The sequence below is a fragment of the Pteropus vampyrus genome, unplaced genomic scaffold, assembly GCF_000151845.1.
Source record: "Pteropus vampyrus isolate Shadow unplaced genomic scaffold, Pvam_2.0 Scaffold2, whole genome shotgun sequence".
Lineage (NCBI taxonomy): Eukaryota > Metazoa > Chordata > Mammalia > Chiroptera > Pteropodidae > Pteropus > Pteropus vampyrus.
In genome coordinates this window covers 19,883,941-19,899,376 of record NW_011888783.1, presented here as the reverse complement: position 1 = coordinate 19,899,376, position 15,436 = coordinate 19,883,941, and the positions used below count along the sequence as shown (strand labels likewise).

At 35.7% G+C, this 15,436-nt stretch overlaps 1 protein-coding gene across 1 annotated transcript in view; it reads right to left on the bottom strand.

The window, feature by feature from the left end:
• ABCB11 (ATP binding cassette subfamily B member 11) overlaps positions 1–15,436 on the bottom strand; it is a 78,986-nt gene that overhangs the window by 6,667 nt on the left and 56,883 nt on the right. The window contains exons 18-23 of the mRNA XM_011360129.1: positions 14,982–15,086; positions 14,733–14,894; positions 8,903–9,106; positions 7,502–7,743; positions 5,086–5,242; positions 3,781–3,978 (exon numbers count right to left, since the gene is read on the bottom strand). Of these exons, the coding sequence (XP_011358431.1) occupies positions 3,781–3,978; positions 5,086–5,242; positions 7,502–7,743; positions 8,903–9,106; positions 14,733–14,894; positions 14,982–15,086 (1,068 nt within the window). The remainder of the gene's footprint in view (positions 1–3,780; positions 3,979–5,085; positions 5,243–7,501; positions 7,744–8,902; positions 9,107–14,732; positions 14,895–14,981; positions 15,087–15,436) is intronic.

Sequence of the window (15,436 nt, the reverse complement as noted above, 5' to 3'; positions counted from 1 at the left end):
GGGAGTGACATGACGAAGTCATGCAGCTGAGCCTGCTTTGCGGCTTCTATGACTTTTTCCATGGGAATTTCTTTGGTGTTGTCCCCGTACTTGATATTGTCCATTATGCTACAGGCAAACAGCACTGGCTCCTGGGAAACAATCCCAATGTTCGAGCGGAGAAACTCGACATTTACCTTTTTGCTGTCATGCCCATCTATCATCTGCCAACAGAGATGACAACCAAGACATTGAGTTTCAGATTTCCAGCAATGAGGAAAGTTTATATTCTGTAACCAGTGTTATATAGGACATTTGCTTTGTTTAAGAGACAACAGTCCCAGGACATTTGGAAATAAATTATATTGCAATTGACCTTTGGAGGTGGTGTCTATCAGGAATAGTGTCAAAGTTATGATCAGACTATGGTTTTGTTTGTTTGTTTCCCAAACTCTAGCTCTGTGGGTGGTAGAAATGAGAAAAGCACACAGGACAGTATGCTGTCAAAAAATATTTTCCCCTTATACTTTGGTGCAGCATATGCTCTATGACAGGTGTCCTCAACCCCTGGTTCCAGTGTGTGGCCTGTTAGGCCACAGGCCACAGCCACACAGCAGAAAGTGAGCGGTGGGCGAGTTAGCAAAGCTTCATCTGTATTTGCAGCCGCTCCCCAGCGCTAGCATCACCGCCTCAGCTCCACCTCAGATCATAAGGCATTAGATTCTCATAGGAGCACCCGTCCTTGGTGCCAAAAAGGTTGGGGACCGCTGCTCACAAGTTTGCAGAATTACTTAATTTTGAGACTCCCTGGGTTATGAAAAGGGTTTTTCTATGTAAAGCTATTGGGCAATATGAGAATTAAAACTGTTTCCTTGATTTTACTGACACTAACCTCTGAATAACTGAGATGATAGACCAAAGTAAGAAAGTACATTTATTCACTTGGTCAATCAACAAATATATATTGAATTACCCACCACAAGGCACTATGCAAGGCAATCTTTTCTCTACTAAATAAAGAAAAGGTAATTTCTGTTTTCTAGGAACTCACAGCCTAGTTAGGCAGTTAAGTATAGGAACTCAAATACCTACCATTTGAGCTGGTTCACTTAAAAGCCCTAGAACAGTGAAGATACAGCATGTCTAACATACTACTGTGAAATATTTAGCCCTACAATTTCAGAAAAAAACATTACATTAAATAGTGTGAACATATTATATTTTAGATAATTTCTTGGCAATGAAAAAAGCAAAGAAGAAAAACTATAGTGCATTCATCAACAATTAGCTTTCGTTTATCTTCTCTTACTCATTTTCCATAGTAATATAGTATACAGTCTGCAAAACACAATTTAATACTTAAATACTGAAAACGTTTGCTAACTATTGTACATGTGTCAGTATTGCAAGCTCCTAGAAGACAGAAGACATACTTCACACTCCTTAAAACTTCCCCCAGGGCCTAATGTAGTACTGTACATCATAGGTATCCAATTAAATGTTGAAAAGTTTGAATACCTGCATTTGGTAGCTTCCTTAAGGGCAAAGAGGATTTTTTTTAATTGCGTAAAAGGTGGTATTTTTGTCTACTAAAAAATGTTTGTAGAAATGTTTTTCAATAATATAACAAAACATATTATGTCTGTGAAAGGTAAAGAATCACACTGATTTCTTCATGGGCATTGCTTTCTACCTCTGACCAGAACATTCACTGAGCACATTCAGAGAAATATACTTAATATATGTGTTAATGTCAAAGAGGTCAAACATGAAGGATTCAGGTCTCTGCATATCACGTAGTTCACAATCTACCTGGGTGGTAGACATGATAGATCTGACATTTGGGGAAACTGGGTCCTCTCCTTTGCAGAAATCAGACCCTCAGTGCAATGTGCTTTCTAGGTTCATCAGTCACCTAATACTTTCAAAAACTTAAAATCTTTATACCTAAAATTAAAATTAAATTATAGTCAAGTCTTACTCCTTATTTTTATAATTTCCTGGATTCTACCAATATCTGCTTATTTCCTTGCTTTGCTTTATGCAAGGGAATCTTTAGCTGCCTCTTTCGAGTATTTCTCAGTATTTCTCTTCATAATATTATCAACCCTCATTGCAGTGAAGATTCTATTATTTAGAGAAATCAGAAAGGCCTTTTTTAAAATATTAAGATTAAACTATCAGTCAAGTGTAGAGCAGAATAAAACATTTTCGGACCCACGCCTCTGAATTATTTCTTAGAAAACTACTTGTGGATGTACTCCAACATAATGAGAGTGAACACCAAGAAAGAGGAAGATATAAGAACTAAGAAATGATGGACCTAATCTAAGAAAATATTGCAGGAAACTCACAGGGTGACAATTGTTCAGCAAATGCTGATTCTAATTAGTTCAGGCAGTGGCAGAAATGAGGGAAAGAAGTAGGTCCCTCATTAATAGGTAGCAGGATAGAAACATTGGAATAATATAAAGATTTTATAAAGGAAAAGAATGCGAGAAAATAAAGCCTTTCATAAAAACAATCAAGAAAGAAAATATAATGATAATGTGCCTCAATACTTGACTATGGGATGAACAATATTTACCTAATCGTAATGAAAGTTGTCAATCTATTTTTAACTTGTAGAATCAGCATAGAGTGGAAGCATGAAAGATAATAAATGTTATAAACAGAATGTAAGCATTTTGTCTTCTCAATCATATGGAAGTGTAGGTATCAGGACCTGACAGGTAAAAAGAGGAAGGAAGAAGTGAAATAAAGGTAGAATGGCTAATATTCTCATCTTAGAAAGGGAGAATTCAAGAGATGTTAACTACAGGTGGTGGGGGAAAAAATGTGAATTAGTTAAATTTATAAATAGAACTTTTTGAAGTGACATATCTATATTGGGAGGAGGTGGGTAAGGAGGGAGAGTGGTGTGGGTATGCTAAATTTCCATTGCTCGGGAATAAGTCAACAGAGTCTAAATTTGTTAAATCATGAAACAGCAACATAAGCATATTATTTAGAGAGGTAATCACTGGGAGATCAAAAAAAAAAATCTGTGGTTAAAAAATACACTCCAAATAATGAGAGTGAAAACCAAGGAAAAAAAAAGGAAGATATGGGATATTTGAACAGAGAAATGAAGGGTGGGGGGGGGTGACAAAAGTAGAATAAAAAGTTGTTCTTTATTACAAATATTTCTTATTTTATTTTGTGCTCCTCTGTATATATTATTTGGAAAGAAAAAAAAAAAAGAAAAGGAGAGAAAAGAGAAAGAAATGCTGTGGAAAATAAGCAACAAAGCAATCCACCGATTTTTTAAATATTTGTGCCAAAGCTTTTTCGAGCATGACTACCAATTTGAGTTGCTTATATTATTTAGACTTAAGCTTCTTGAACCAGGATTGTCTCAGGTTTTTCATACTAAATCCTCTTGCTTGTTTATCGCTGTGTTCCTTATCACCCCCACTTTTTCCGTTCTCAGTCATTAGTCTCCTGATTAGCCTGCACTTTCTGCTCCATTTACGGGTAAGTGAATGCTTCTGTTAAATACACTCATCTCTAGCTTTGCATTGTGCCCAGTTTTCTTTGCCTAACAGTCAGAAGGCCATCTGGAACTGGGAAGAATATGATATTAAAAATGTGAGGTAGAATCAGGCCAAGCAGCAAATGACTAGTACTGGAAACTATCCATAGGGTGAGTGTCCGAGGCAAGCGCTTTGGAGTGAGTCTGGCAAGGCATGATCTTGAAAATCGCTTTTAGGGGTTGGAGATATTCTGCAGAAAGCAAAATTCTCAAAAGCATTTGCTTACCACCTTCCCTTGATCAGGATCATAGAAACGTTCCAGTAGCTGAATACTGGTACTTTTGCCACATCCACTGCTTCCAACAAATGCCAGTGTTTGTCCTGGACTAACAGACACTGAGAGACCATTCAGAACTTGTATATCAGGTCGAGAAGGATATGTAAATTTACAGTCAACAAAATCAATCTGCCCCCGGAAGTTGTCCTGTGGATGGAAAGATTGGAATTATATATGTACTCCTACTAGAATCTAGAATATCGAAATATACCTTCTGAATCTTAAACTTTAACACCAATGCTGCCAAAAAGCAAAGTCTAAAGACAGCAACTTAATAAAATGGCATTCTATTCCCTATCTAGCAGGTGTAAAATAAAGGAAGACTTAAGCCGTGAAATTAAAAACATTAGCTGTCTTATTCTCATTCTAACCTAAGGTGAATTCCTTGTCATACATTACTTGACATTATGGAGGAAGGTCAAATGGAAGGCAATAGTTAGAAGATATGATTACATCACAGAAGCCAGTAACTGTCCAAACCTCTTCAGATCCGTTTCCTCAAAGATTTAAAATAATAGCGTTACACTTGAAATGACTTAAAAACAGTTACTTAAACCCCATATTGCAAAGACAAATACCTCCAGTTGTACTATCTGAATTATGAATTCTAGAAATGGATAATAGACCACACAGGGACTGTAGTTTTATTGAGCTGAAGGAGAAACAGGTCATTAGACCAATTTAAAAAGATTTCTGAATTTAGTTTAGCTTTATTAAGGTTTGGTTTGTTTTGCTCTCTTGAATACACTGGATATTAAAAAATAGGCAGGGAAGATTAAAAAACACCAGTGGGGACTATCAATTAGAAGAAAAGCTATTTTGTTATGACCAAATTAATTTTCTGGGAGTCCATAGGAGCTGAAACTTGAATTCGGATAAACGTGAATTAAATCATATTATTGGAAAGGAAGAACTGGTTTTCAACATTCCATACCAGAACATCAATAGAACACATGGTGTTTGGGTAGCTTCGTTATTCTGGAACTAAGTGTGTTTTAGAATTTAGCATTCACTGCATATCATTGCCTTCTTCAAATGCTGGCTTTCTGAATACTTTTTAATGCTAATTTATTTCATTTATTTACATTTATAATCTACTGTCCGTCCATTCTGAGTACATATGACTGAACCGGTATACTGCAGGAATTTAGAAGCTAAGTGGTGTTGTATGACCAGCCCCAATGGCTATTATGCACACACACACATAAGCACAACCCTCTCCCATTGCCCTCGTACCCCCATCCCAGTACTTACCCATCTTTCACCTGCACTACTGTATACATTGATTGGGGGTTGTCGGTCCAACAGTTGAAAAAAGCGTGCAGCTGATATTTTAGCTTTGGCATAATTTGGGGTGTAAGAGTAGGCTCTTCCAAAAGCTGTTGCACTCAGTACAACTGAAGAGATCACCCTGCAATCAAACAGACACCCAGGTGGAGAGAGGTGTTGTGTGGTTGGTGTGTCGGCCTATGAGGCAGGAGTTTGGGCATCCAGCCCTGGTTCTGCTTGGAAAGAAACTGAGTGGCCTAGGCAGATCACTTCAGACTTGCCTGGAAATGTGGGGTTGGAGAGATGAGCAGTTTTCAAATTGCCTTTGTTCTATGAAGAAAGGGTGAGAAGAGGATTGAACAAGGATGGAGAGGGGCTCAGAATTCCAAACCCTGCTTCAACTACTATAGTCTCTTTTTAAAATTTTTCTTTAAAACTTCTTCAAAGAAAAAAAGAAAAAAGAAAGAGAAGAGGAGAGATCACCAGATTGGGTTGATTTTTTTTACAATGCTAACATTCTTTGAATCTATTATAAGTGCGTAAAAGAGAACAATTGGTGATATAAGCATCGATCTATCCGTACCAAGCATATATGTAATTCATGCTTCAGACAGGATACAATCACCTGTATCCTTCTCCTTGGCCCAGCCTCTAACTGTTTTCAACATGCAAGTAATTAATGAGTGAATGAGTGATAAATGAAAGATAAACATGGTGAGAGATAGTTCTGTTGCCGTACAGACTATGATGCGAGATGCACCCTGCAATCTTGTCCGTCTGCTCTGCCATGCATAGATGGCCTGCCTCAGTGGTGGTGGCAGGGCAGTGTCTGTGTGTTTTACTCCTCAGTTCATAAGCAGAAATTGTTTTAGGCCAGACTTGCAAACCCAAACATCTCCAGAAGCCCAATCCAAAGCTTAAAGCAATGAAAAGCAACTGGAATAAAATGGGAGATGGTGGAAGGTGATCTCTCGGTTTTTAAAGAGAAGCTAGAAATTGGGAGTTTTCTGTAGCCTCAGAATTTTTACATGTTGGCAAATAATTCTTCAAAAATCTTACATAAACTAAACGAGTCAACAGTTTGCGATTACTGAGTTTAGTAGCTCAAAAATGTCATAAATTTAGAAAATAAACTTTCCTGCTTGGGAAGAGTATAGCAGGGCAGGAGAAAAAATTTCTTCTATATTTCCAGAAGAAAGATTAAAGGCGGGAAGCCAGAATTCATGACGAGTGAGAATGAACCCAGAATAACAGATTCTATTGGCACCACTTTTCCTAATGCCCTCCAAGGCTTTCTCAGTCCATCTCCCCTCAGCCCTCTAATGTTCCCCACCCCACCACACCACACCCACATACATGAGCACCAATCTCTTGGTGCCCTGACATACATAGGCTCTCGCCTCTGGAAATGTGAGAAACTGGACTCAAAGTTAATCTTACTGGAACAGCAGATTCTGGCTATAAGAAAGAAAGATAATTCCCCTGAACTGGCTTTTGCTGTCTTTACCTAGGAGGAGTCAGCTGGAAACATGCCCTCTTTGCACAAAATAGAATTCAAATAAGATAGTTCTGTGACCCACCTCAAATGGGCCTCTAGATTTTCTCAGCATTAACCGATATGGTAGACTGGTTAACCACTGATAAATGGTTAATCCATCCTATTAACTCTGTACACACTCCTTTGTAATATGACTTTTTTACTACTCTGTGATATTGTGATTTATAATAAGAAACATGTATTTGGTCTTTGCCCAGCTGCTGGCTCAGAGCTCCTAAACCCTTGGAACTTCCTAAATCTAGAGTGATCAAGGAGTTCACCTCCAGGAAAGGGTAGGGCCCTGAGGGATCTGAGAGCGGTGGGTGGGCTGCCTGTAGGACCAAGACCTTAACCTGTGGGATCTGACACTCTCTCCAAGCAGATAATTTCAGAGGGAAGTTGAATGTAGACTTCCATCAAGTGTCAGGAGTGTTGTGAGTGTGAAAATAAAAGAGAAACACATATCAGATCCTTTCATCAAAAAGTAGATTCCATTTCTCTAGTCTTTAAAATCTGGGCTTGGTTGTGCGGTTTTCTTTGGCCAAAGACATATTAGAAAATGTGATGCATGCAGAGATTTAAAAAGTTCTTACACATTAGGTCTTGCTCTCATTTGTAATACCTGGAAGAAAATAAGCTCACCTGCAAGAGAGGCCCCGTGGAGACAGAAGTGCACTCAGAAGCCTAAGTTGGTTCAGTCCAGAAGAACCATCCCCAAGAATCCACAGAATCTTGAGAAATAATAAATCCCAGCTGTTCAAGACACCAAGCTTGGGATGGTTCATTCAGTGGCAAAAGTGGCAAAAGCTAACAAAGTAATAGAACCAGTGCTGATCTTTTATGAGCTTGGCCAACAGTCCTCACCTGAACACGTAGCTGAAGTGGAGCCCCTCGTTGGGGATTAAGTAACCTCCATATCTGTAGGAAGCAGAATTAGCAACAAACACTATGCACTGGGAAAAACCAAAGCAGAATCCATAAATATTTGCTTTTCGAATGGCTGTCTTGAATGGTTTCTTCAGCTCCCTCTCAAACGCTTCAATAAACTGCCTCTCCTTTCCAATTCCAGCAACAGTGCGGATATTACTGATGGCTTCATTAGTAATCTGAAGAATGAAAAAGAGTAATAAAAGAGCAGAGATAACTACTTTCCTGACTTTTAAGCTGCTACATGGATTACATCTGGTGAAAATGGCAGAATGCAGTACAAATCAGAGATGAAGGCATCATCTGGGAACACAAAGAAGTTGCTGGAGACCAACTCAACTAGACATAAGACATTCCATCCGTTCAACTCAAGTTCTACTTAATACCAACATGGCTTTGTTGCCTCCACTTGTGGAAGAGAGAGGAAGGGAAAGGTACACGTGATTATCCTTGAAAGTTTTTAGCTTCTTTGTTGATTCATTTAAAATGTCTAAAATGGTATTTTTAGATGTCTTCTGAGACAAAAGATTGTTTAATAATATAAATTTAGAATATTAGCTTCCATTTTCTTAAAAATTAATCTGACCAAATATTATTTAAGATAAATTAAAATTAAGTGAAAGTTTACTTTAGTCTATACTATGAATTTGTATTTGTTTCAATCCATACTCTAGGGTAAATAATTATTCTTTCTGAATTAGGATCTGATTCTAAAAAAAGACACAAAGGTGGGCTACTTTCAACCATTGGCAAGTGAAATCCTTTTAGTTTCTGCCTACTTACACAGTGTTCATTCCCTCTCTTATAAAAGACAAAACCTAAATTATAATAAATTTGTTTAAAAAGTGAGGGTGTATACACTTGTGTGTGTGATTTCTTATACCTGATAAATGTCCATGCCATCGTCCCCTCATTTACCCCTGATAACCAGATATTAATTAGAACATACTTTGCAAAGCGCAGAGCTAAAACCTGAGTGTATTTGAAACCTACACTATAACACATGGTTCTCTTTCAGGAAGACATTTGCTGCAAGTCTAGTAGACACTGAAGTGTGAAAATTAAAAGTGTGTCCCATTAAAAAGATGACAACTCCTCTCTTTGTGGGCAGCACGCCCCCAAATTTGTTTATACCCACTCAACCTCTCCATCAGAGCTTTATTGTCACAACCTTTGGGCAGAGGCACATATGAAAAGAGCTAGTAGGAAGTTGCTGATCATAAATGTTTGTAGGCTATCAGCTTTCTTAAGTCTCTTTGTACTACATACTCAATCTTTACAGTTTGTGTGACAGCCACCCAGCTGTTAGCAGTCTGAAAATTGCATCTGTAAGATTACCTGTCCTGCAGTCTCCAGAGCCTGCTTGTCTTGAGAGGCAAATCCTGTCAACATTCTGGTCTGTATGGCTCCCGATAAAGCCAAGAAAGGGAGGAAACACACTACAACTAGGCTTAGCTTCCAGCTAAAGAAGAAGGCAATGATCATGGCCACCGTGATGTTAGTGAAGGAATTGACCATCATCCCAATTTGAGAGCCGGCAGCCTGCAAGTCAAAAGCAATCAATCAACCTCACGCTCACAATCTTTTTTTTTTACCAAGTATCATTTTTTTTAACTGATATTGAAGGCTATCTTACGCTAAAAAAAAAATAGATTTTTAAAAATTGTTATGATAAAATATATATAACATTTATTTTTTTAGCCATTTGTAAGTGTACAATTCAGTGGCATTAAATACATTCCCAGTGTTGGGTAATCACCAACACCATCTATACCCCAAACCTTTTCATTATCCCCAACAAAAAGTCTGTGCCTATTAAAAAATAATCCTCCATGGATGTGGTGTACAGCATAGGGAATATAGCCAATAATATTGTAATAACATTGTATGGTGTCAGGTGGTTGTTAACATATTATGGTGATCACTTCTTTAGGTATATAAATGTTGAATAACTATGGTGTACACCTGGAACTATACAATGCTGTATGTGAGCTATATTTTAATAAAAATCTTTTTTAAAAATCCCCCTTCTTCCCTCTCCCCATCCTGATAATCTTTGTTCTACTTTCTGTCTTTATAATTTGTCTAGTCTAGATACCTCATATAAGTGGAATCATAGAATATCTTTCTGTGTCTAGCTTATTTTACTAATCATAATGTTTTCAAGGTCCATTTGTGCTGTAGCATAATTAGAATTTTATCTCTTTTTATTTGAATTGAAGCACAGTTGACATACAATATTATATTAGTTTCAGGTGTACAACACAGTGATTTAACATTTAAATCATTTACAAAATGATCACCATAAGTCTAGTAACCATCTGTCACCATACAAAGTAATTACAATATCATTGACTATATTCCCTATGCTGTACATTACATCTCTGTGACTTATTTATTTTATAACTGAAAGTTTGCACCTCTTAATTCCTTTCATCTATTTTACCCATTCCCCTACCCCGCTCACCTCTGGCAACCATCAGTTTGTTTTCTGTATCTATGAATCTGTCTCTGTTTTGTTTGTTTGTTCATTTGTTTTGCTTTTTAGATTTCACATATAAGTGAAATCATATGGTATTTGTCTTTCTCTGTCTGACTTATTTCACTTAGCATAATACCCTTCATTTTGTCATAAATAGCAAGATTTCATTCTTTTTTATGGCTGAGTAATATTTACATATATATCACATCTGCTTTATCCATTCACCTGTTAATGGATGCTTAGGCTGCTTCTATATCTTGGCTATTGTAAATAATGCTGCAATGAACATAAGGGTGCATATATCTTTTTGAATTAGTGTTTTCTTTTTCTTTGGATAAATACCAAGAAGTAGAATTTCTGGATCATTCCTTTTAAAGCTGAATAATATTTGGTTGCATGTATAATATGTATATGCCATATTTTATTTATCCATTCATCTGTTGATAAACACTTGGGCATTTTTACCTTTTGGCTGCAATGAATAATGCTGCTATGAACACTGGTGTACAAATATCTGTTTGTGTTCCTGCTTTCAATTCTTTTGAATATAATTCTTTTGGGAATAGAATTACTGGGTCATATGGTAGTTCTATATTTAAAAAGGTAGATTCTTTTAAATAATGAGCTCCTGTAATGCATTTGAAGGTTGGATCAATAAAAGTCCATTTTATTCACAGCTTCTTGGAAACTCGTCTGTTGACTAATCTCATTTCATGGGTGTCACAGCTGGAGCAGTCAATGTGAGATTAATTCAGCCCTAAGCATGGGCAGCATGTTGTCAGGTATCTATGCATTTGGCTTGCTTGAAAATACCCAGGCATTGGCCTTATGGTAATATTACTTATTATTCAGTGAAGATTGATGTTCGCTCTATAATTACAGTTTTGAAGTTCATACAAGACCATTATAAGATACTGCTTTCTCACTGAAGTTAGCCTGCTCACTGGTAAAAAGTTACATGCTACCTTAATACATAGCTGTTTGATCAACACAGATGGACAAAATAGACTTAATGCTAATATGGGTGAAGATTGGACCACTGTGGTAATTATTATCTATGCTAATCAAAAGCATTTGATGGTTCTAAGTCTTCATTTCAATTGCAGCTATGCAAATGTGGCCAAAGGTTGGTGCCTTCTGTGTAGAAAACACTTGGATGGGTACAACAACATGACTATCTGTCAAAATTAAAGAGACTTCAGCATTATTTAAGACAAAGAACATAAAATAACCAAAGGTAAGATATTAAGTAACCATAAGTGCTAAGAATAATCTGCATCTTCATACTATATTGAAGACTCAAATGGAATAGATCCTCTGTGGTCCAAAGAATTCCTATGTGTTGGTACTTACTCCCTTAAAGACAGGAGGAAAATCTAAATTAAGAATTTCTTATTTCAACATCTATGTTCATAGCAGCATTATCCACAATAGTGAAATGCCCATCTATGGATGAATGGATAAACAAAAATTGGTGTATACACACAATAGTATATTATTCAACTTTAAAAATAAAATGAAATTCTGACACATTCTACAATATAGATGTATCTTGAGGACGTTAAGCTAAGTGAAACAGGCCAATCACAAAAGGACAAATTTTGTATGATTTTACTTATATGAATTTTCTAGAATAGTCAAATTCATAGAGACAGAGTAGATTGGTGGTTATTCAAGGGTGGAGAGAGGGGGCAATGGGAAGTTATTATTTAATGGGTACAGAGTTTCTATTTAGAATGATGAAAAAGTTCTGAATATAGTGGGGATGGTTGCATATCAACACGAATGTACTTAATGCCACAGAATTGTACACTTAAAGTTATTAAACCAATAAATTTTATGTTATGTAGATCGTACCACAATTTCTTTTACAAGAATTTCTGGTTGGCAAAGAGTATCAGCCATTATAGAGTTTTGAAAAACAGTTCAGGTTTTATTTTGGGATTATTATTTTGTTTTCTTTTACATTTTGTTCAATTTATACTTAAAAATATTTTAAAAGTAATGATACCTAAGACACATAATAGAATACATGCACAATAATATACATAAACATTTATTTATTTTTACAAAAAAAGGGATCATACTCTGCATGTTACATTGTACTTTTATATTTTTCACTTAGTATAGCATAACCATCCCTCCAGATCATAATACGTAATACTTTGAAAAATAGCTGCCTAATATTCTTTAGTACAAATGTATCATAATTTGTTCAACCATTTTCCTATTGGTGAATATTCAAGATGTTTCCAGGAAATTTTATTAATTTTTTGAACAATATAAAAAATATCCTTGAATGCACATTGTCACACTATAGGAAAGGATTTACTAATATGTGAATTTTGCTCAGGGGGTTTTACCTACCTGAATACTCTCTAAAAAATGTTGAAAGAATTCATACTGTGTAAGTGGCAGTTTCTCCTCATTTTCAAAAATACAGGACATTATCATACATGATAGTTTTTATTGAGTTGATAGGTGGAAAATGGCATCTCATTAATTTATTAGAATTGCTCTATTAATGAAGTTGAATGATTCTTCATTGGTTATTTGTCCTCTTACATTTCTTTTTTTGGTGCGGGGAGGATTGCCTGTCCATATACTGATTTTTTAAACTTTTTTATTACTTGATTTTTGTTCTCTTATCAAATTTAGGAGTACTGTACATATTAGAGTATTAGGTATATTAATCCTTGATATAAATATTTATCTAGTTTGTCATTTGTTTATACAAAAGTTATAAATTTTTATGTAGCCCAACAAGTATGCTTTATGGTTTTCTATTTTCCTTGAGAGAATCAAAATAAAATTTTTGAAGAAGTCAAGATAATTTTAAAGTACACTTAGAATAATTAATGTCCAGGAATAGATAAGGGAAAATTTTTGAAGGGAAAAATTACTATGCAGAGATCTACCTTACCAGATAACAAAAATGTATCATAAAATTATAATAATTAAAACTATAAAGTTCTGGTATAGAATAAATGAAATTGATCAATGAAAGAGAATAAAGAATACCCACGTCATAGTTCTAAGTGTACATGGGAAGTCAATATTCACAATGGGCAAAAGGATTCAAATCAATGGAAAATGGAATCTATATTAAATATTTTTGGAATATTTTCTACCCAACTTGAAAGGGAAAAAAAAAATCAAATTTCTATACCACACCGATACTAAAATAAATTTGACCTGAATTAGTAATTTCATTTTTAAATAGTTTATTAGAAAAACTCTTAGAAACTGTTTTTTAAAGGATAAGTAAAATTTTTATGAGATGATTAGCTGTTAATATCTGAATTCTAGTGAAAGCAAATAATCTTTAAAAGTCTCTTGCAGACTGAGGGACACAAGAATACAAGAGGTAAGATTATAGTTTATTTATTTAACCTAAATTCAACAATAAGGTGAACTAGACACTAGAACGCTCAGGTGATAAGAGTGAAATTGGTATCGACTTTCTTTAAGCAGTAAGACAAGGCATATTAAAAGTTTTAAAAATTATTTTACTCTGAGTATAGTCCAATAATTACATTTGAGAACTAAAAAAATAATAATAAAGGATGTGCCACTCTTGACATAAAATGATACAGATTGCTTACAAGGGAGAAAAGCAGGGGAAATTTTAAATAGGGAATTCTTTAAGAAATGATCATACATTAAAATGATGAATTTTGCAGCCGTTAATAATCTATTGTAGAAGAATAATGACCAAAAATTAGCTCATATCAGATCGTTTTAGGGAAAAAATGAAAGATTACAAAGTAATATCTAATGTGACCCAAAGTCTGTAGGAAACACATGTGTACATAGAAAAAGCCTAGAAGAACCAATAAGGATTTTCCTTTGAGTCAGAGAATTCCATGTTCCTTTGAAATTCTCCTGTAGCATTGTCCATATTTTTGGTTGAACTTGTAGTGGTCAAGAAATACAGCACATCAACCCAAAGAGTTTTTCTTCCAAGAACATCACAAACAAATCATTATTTTTCTTTTCTTTTCTTTTTACATTCTCATAGAAAGCGAATACAGGTGCTGAGAGGCAAACTTGACTCTGGTCACTTTAATCTAAATGCCTGGTTTTATAAAGGTGTAATTATACATGTAAGTCCCCTGAACAAGGCTGCAGGTTCTGGGGTTTAAAAACCACAGCTTAGTCTCCCTTAGTCAGCAAGACAGCTCTTTGAAGTTCAAGATTCTAGGTAGCAATCATTTACTTCTTTCCCTCAATTTCCTGACTGAGCTGCTCAGAACAGCTTCTCTTTACCTAAGACTAACTGGACCCTGGACACGGAGGTAAGGAAAGCTGTTTCCACACACTCTTTGCTTCCACCTTCTAGGGGGTGCTATTAAGTTTTGTGAAATCTGAGCCTCTGAGCCTAAAAATGATGAGAGAGGAATCTCGGGAGAGTTCTTAATCGCTCGACTCAGAAGAAATCCAAATTCCCAATATATTTTGATTTATGCCATAACAATGATTCTGGTCACTGCCTCTGAGACACTGTCCGTTTTAGGTGATGTTCGTCAGCATTGGAAAGGGGAGGCAATGTGCTTCTTGGATATCCCAATCCCATGGGGTTCTATTCCATAGAAAATATACTGGTGATTATCTGAAGGCTCAAAAGAAAGTCTATCCCAGTTACACCAACCCTAGAACACACCCTCCACCCTACCCACAGCTTACCCCTTGAACTTGGGAAGCATCTGTAGCAAGCCTTGTTGTCAGTGCTCCAGGGCTATTTCTGAGATCATCAAACCAGCCAATGTTTTGCCCTAATATTGCTCTGAAACCAAATTTACGTAGCCTTTTTGTGAGGAGTTCCCCGGATTTAGCAAAAGCATATCCCTAAAACGTAAAGGAGTCTTTAATGATAATTTAATATGAAAAGCGGAGAAATAGCTAAATCACTTATTTAAAAACAAAATTCCTTACCTGCAGAAATTGAGTGCAAAGAGATACACAGCCCATTGCTACAAAGAGAAGGCACACATCATGGATCTGTGACCTTTGTTCTTCTTTATCAAGAAGTGAAAAAGTCTTTGCAAGACAGTAAGCAAGAAAGGAACTTTATTATAACAACAGCAAAAAAAAAAAAAAAATCAACTATGTCTAAAAGAAATTTGTCTTAAGCATTGGGTTAATAACAGTTTCACTTTAAACATACTCTGAACATGTGTATTTTAATTCCTCGTGGGGAAAGAAGCCTGGAGAATGAAAACCAATGGTTATGATTTACAGAATTTTTAAAATTTAAAAATTTTTTAAATGTTTAAAACTTTTTCAATTACAGTTGACATACAATATTATAATACATTAGTTTCAGGTGCACAACACAGTGATTAGACATTTATGCAGAATTTTTGTCTTGTTTCTTTGCCTTTTGTAGG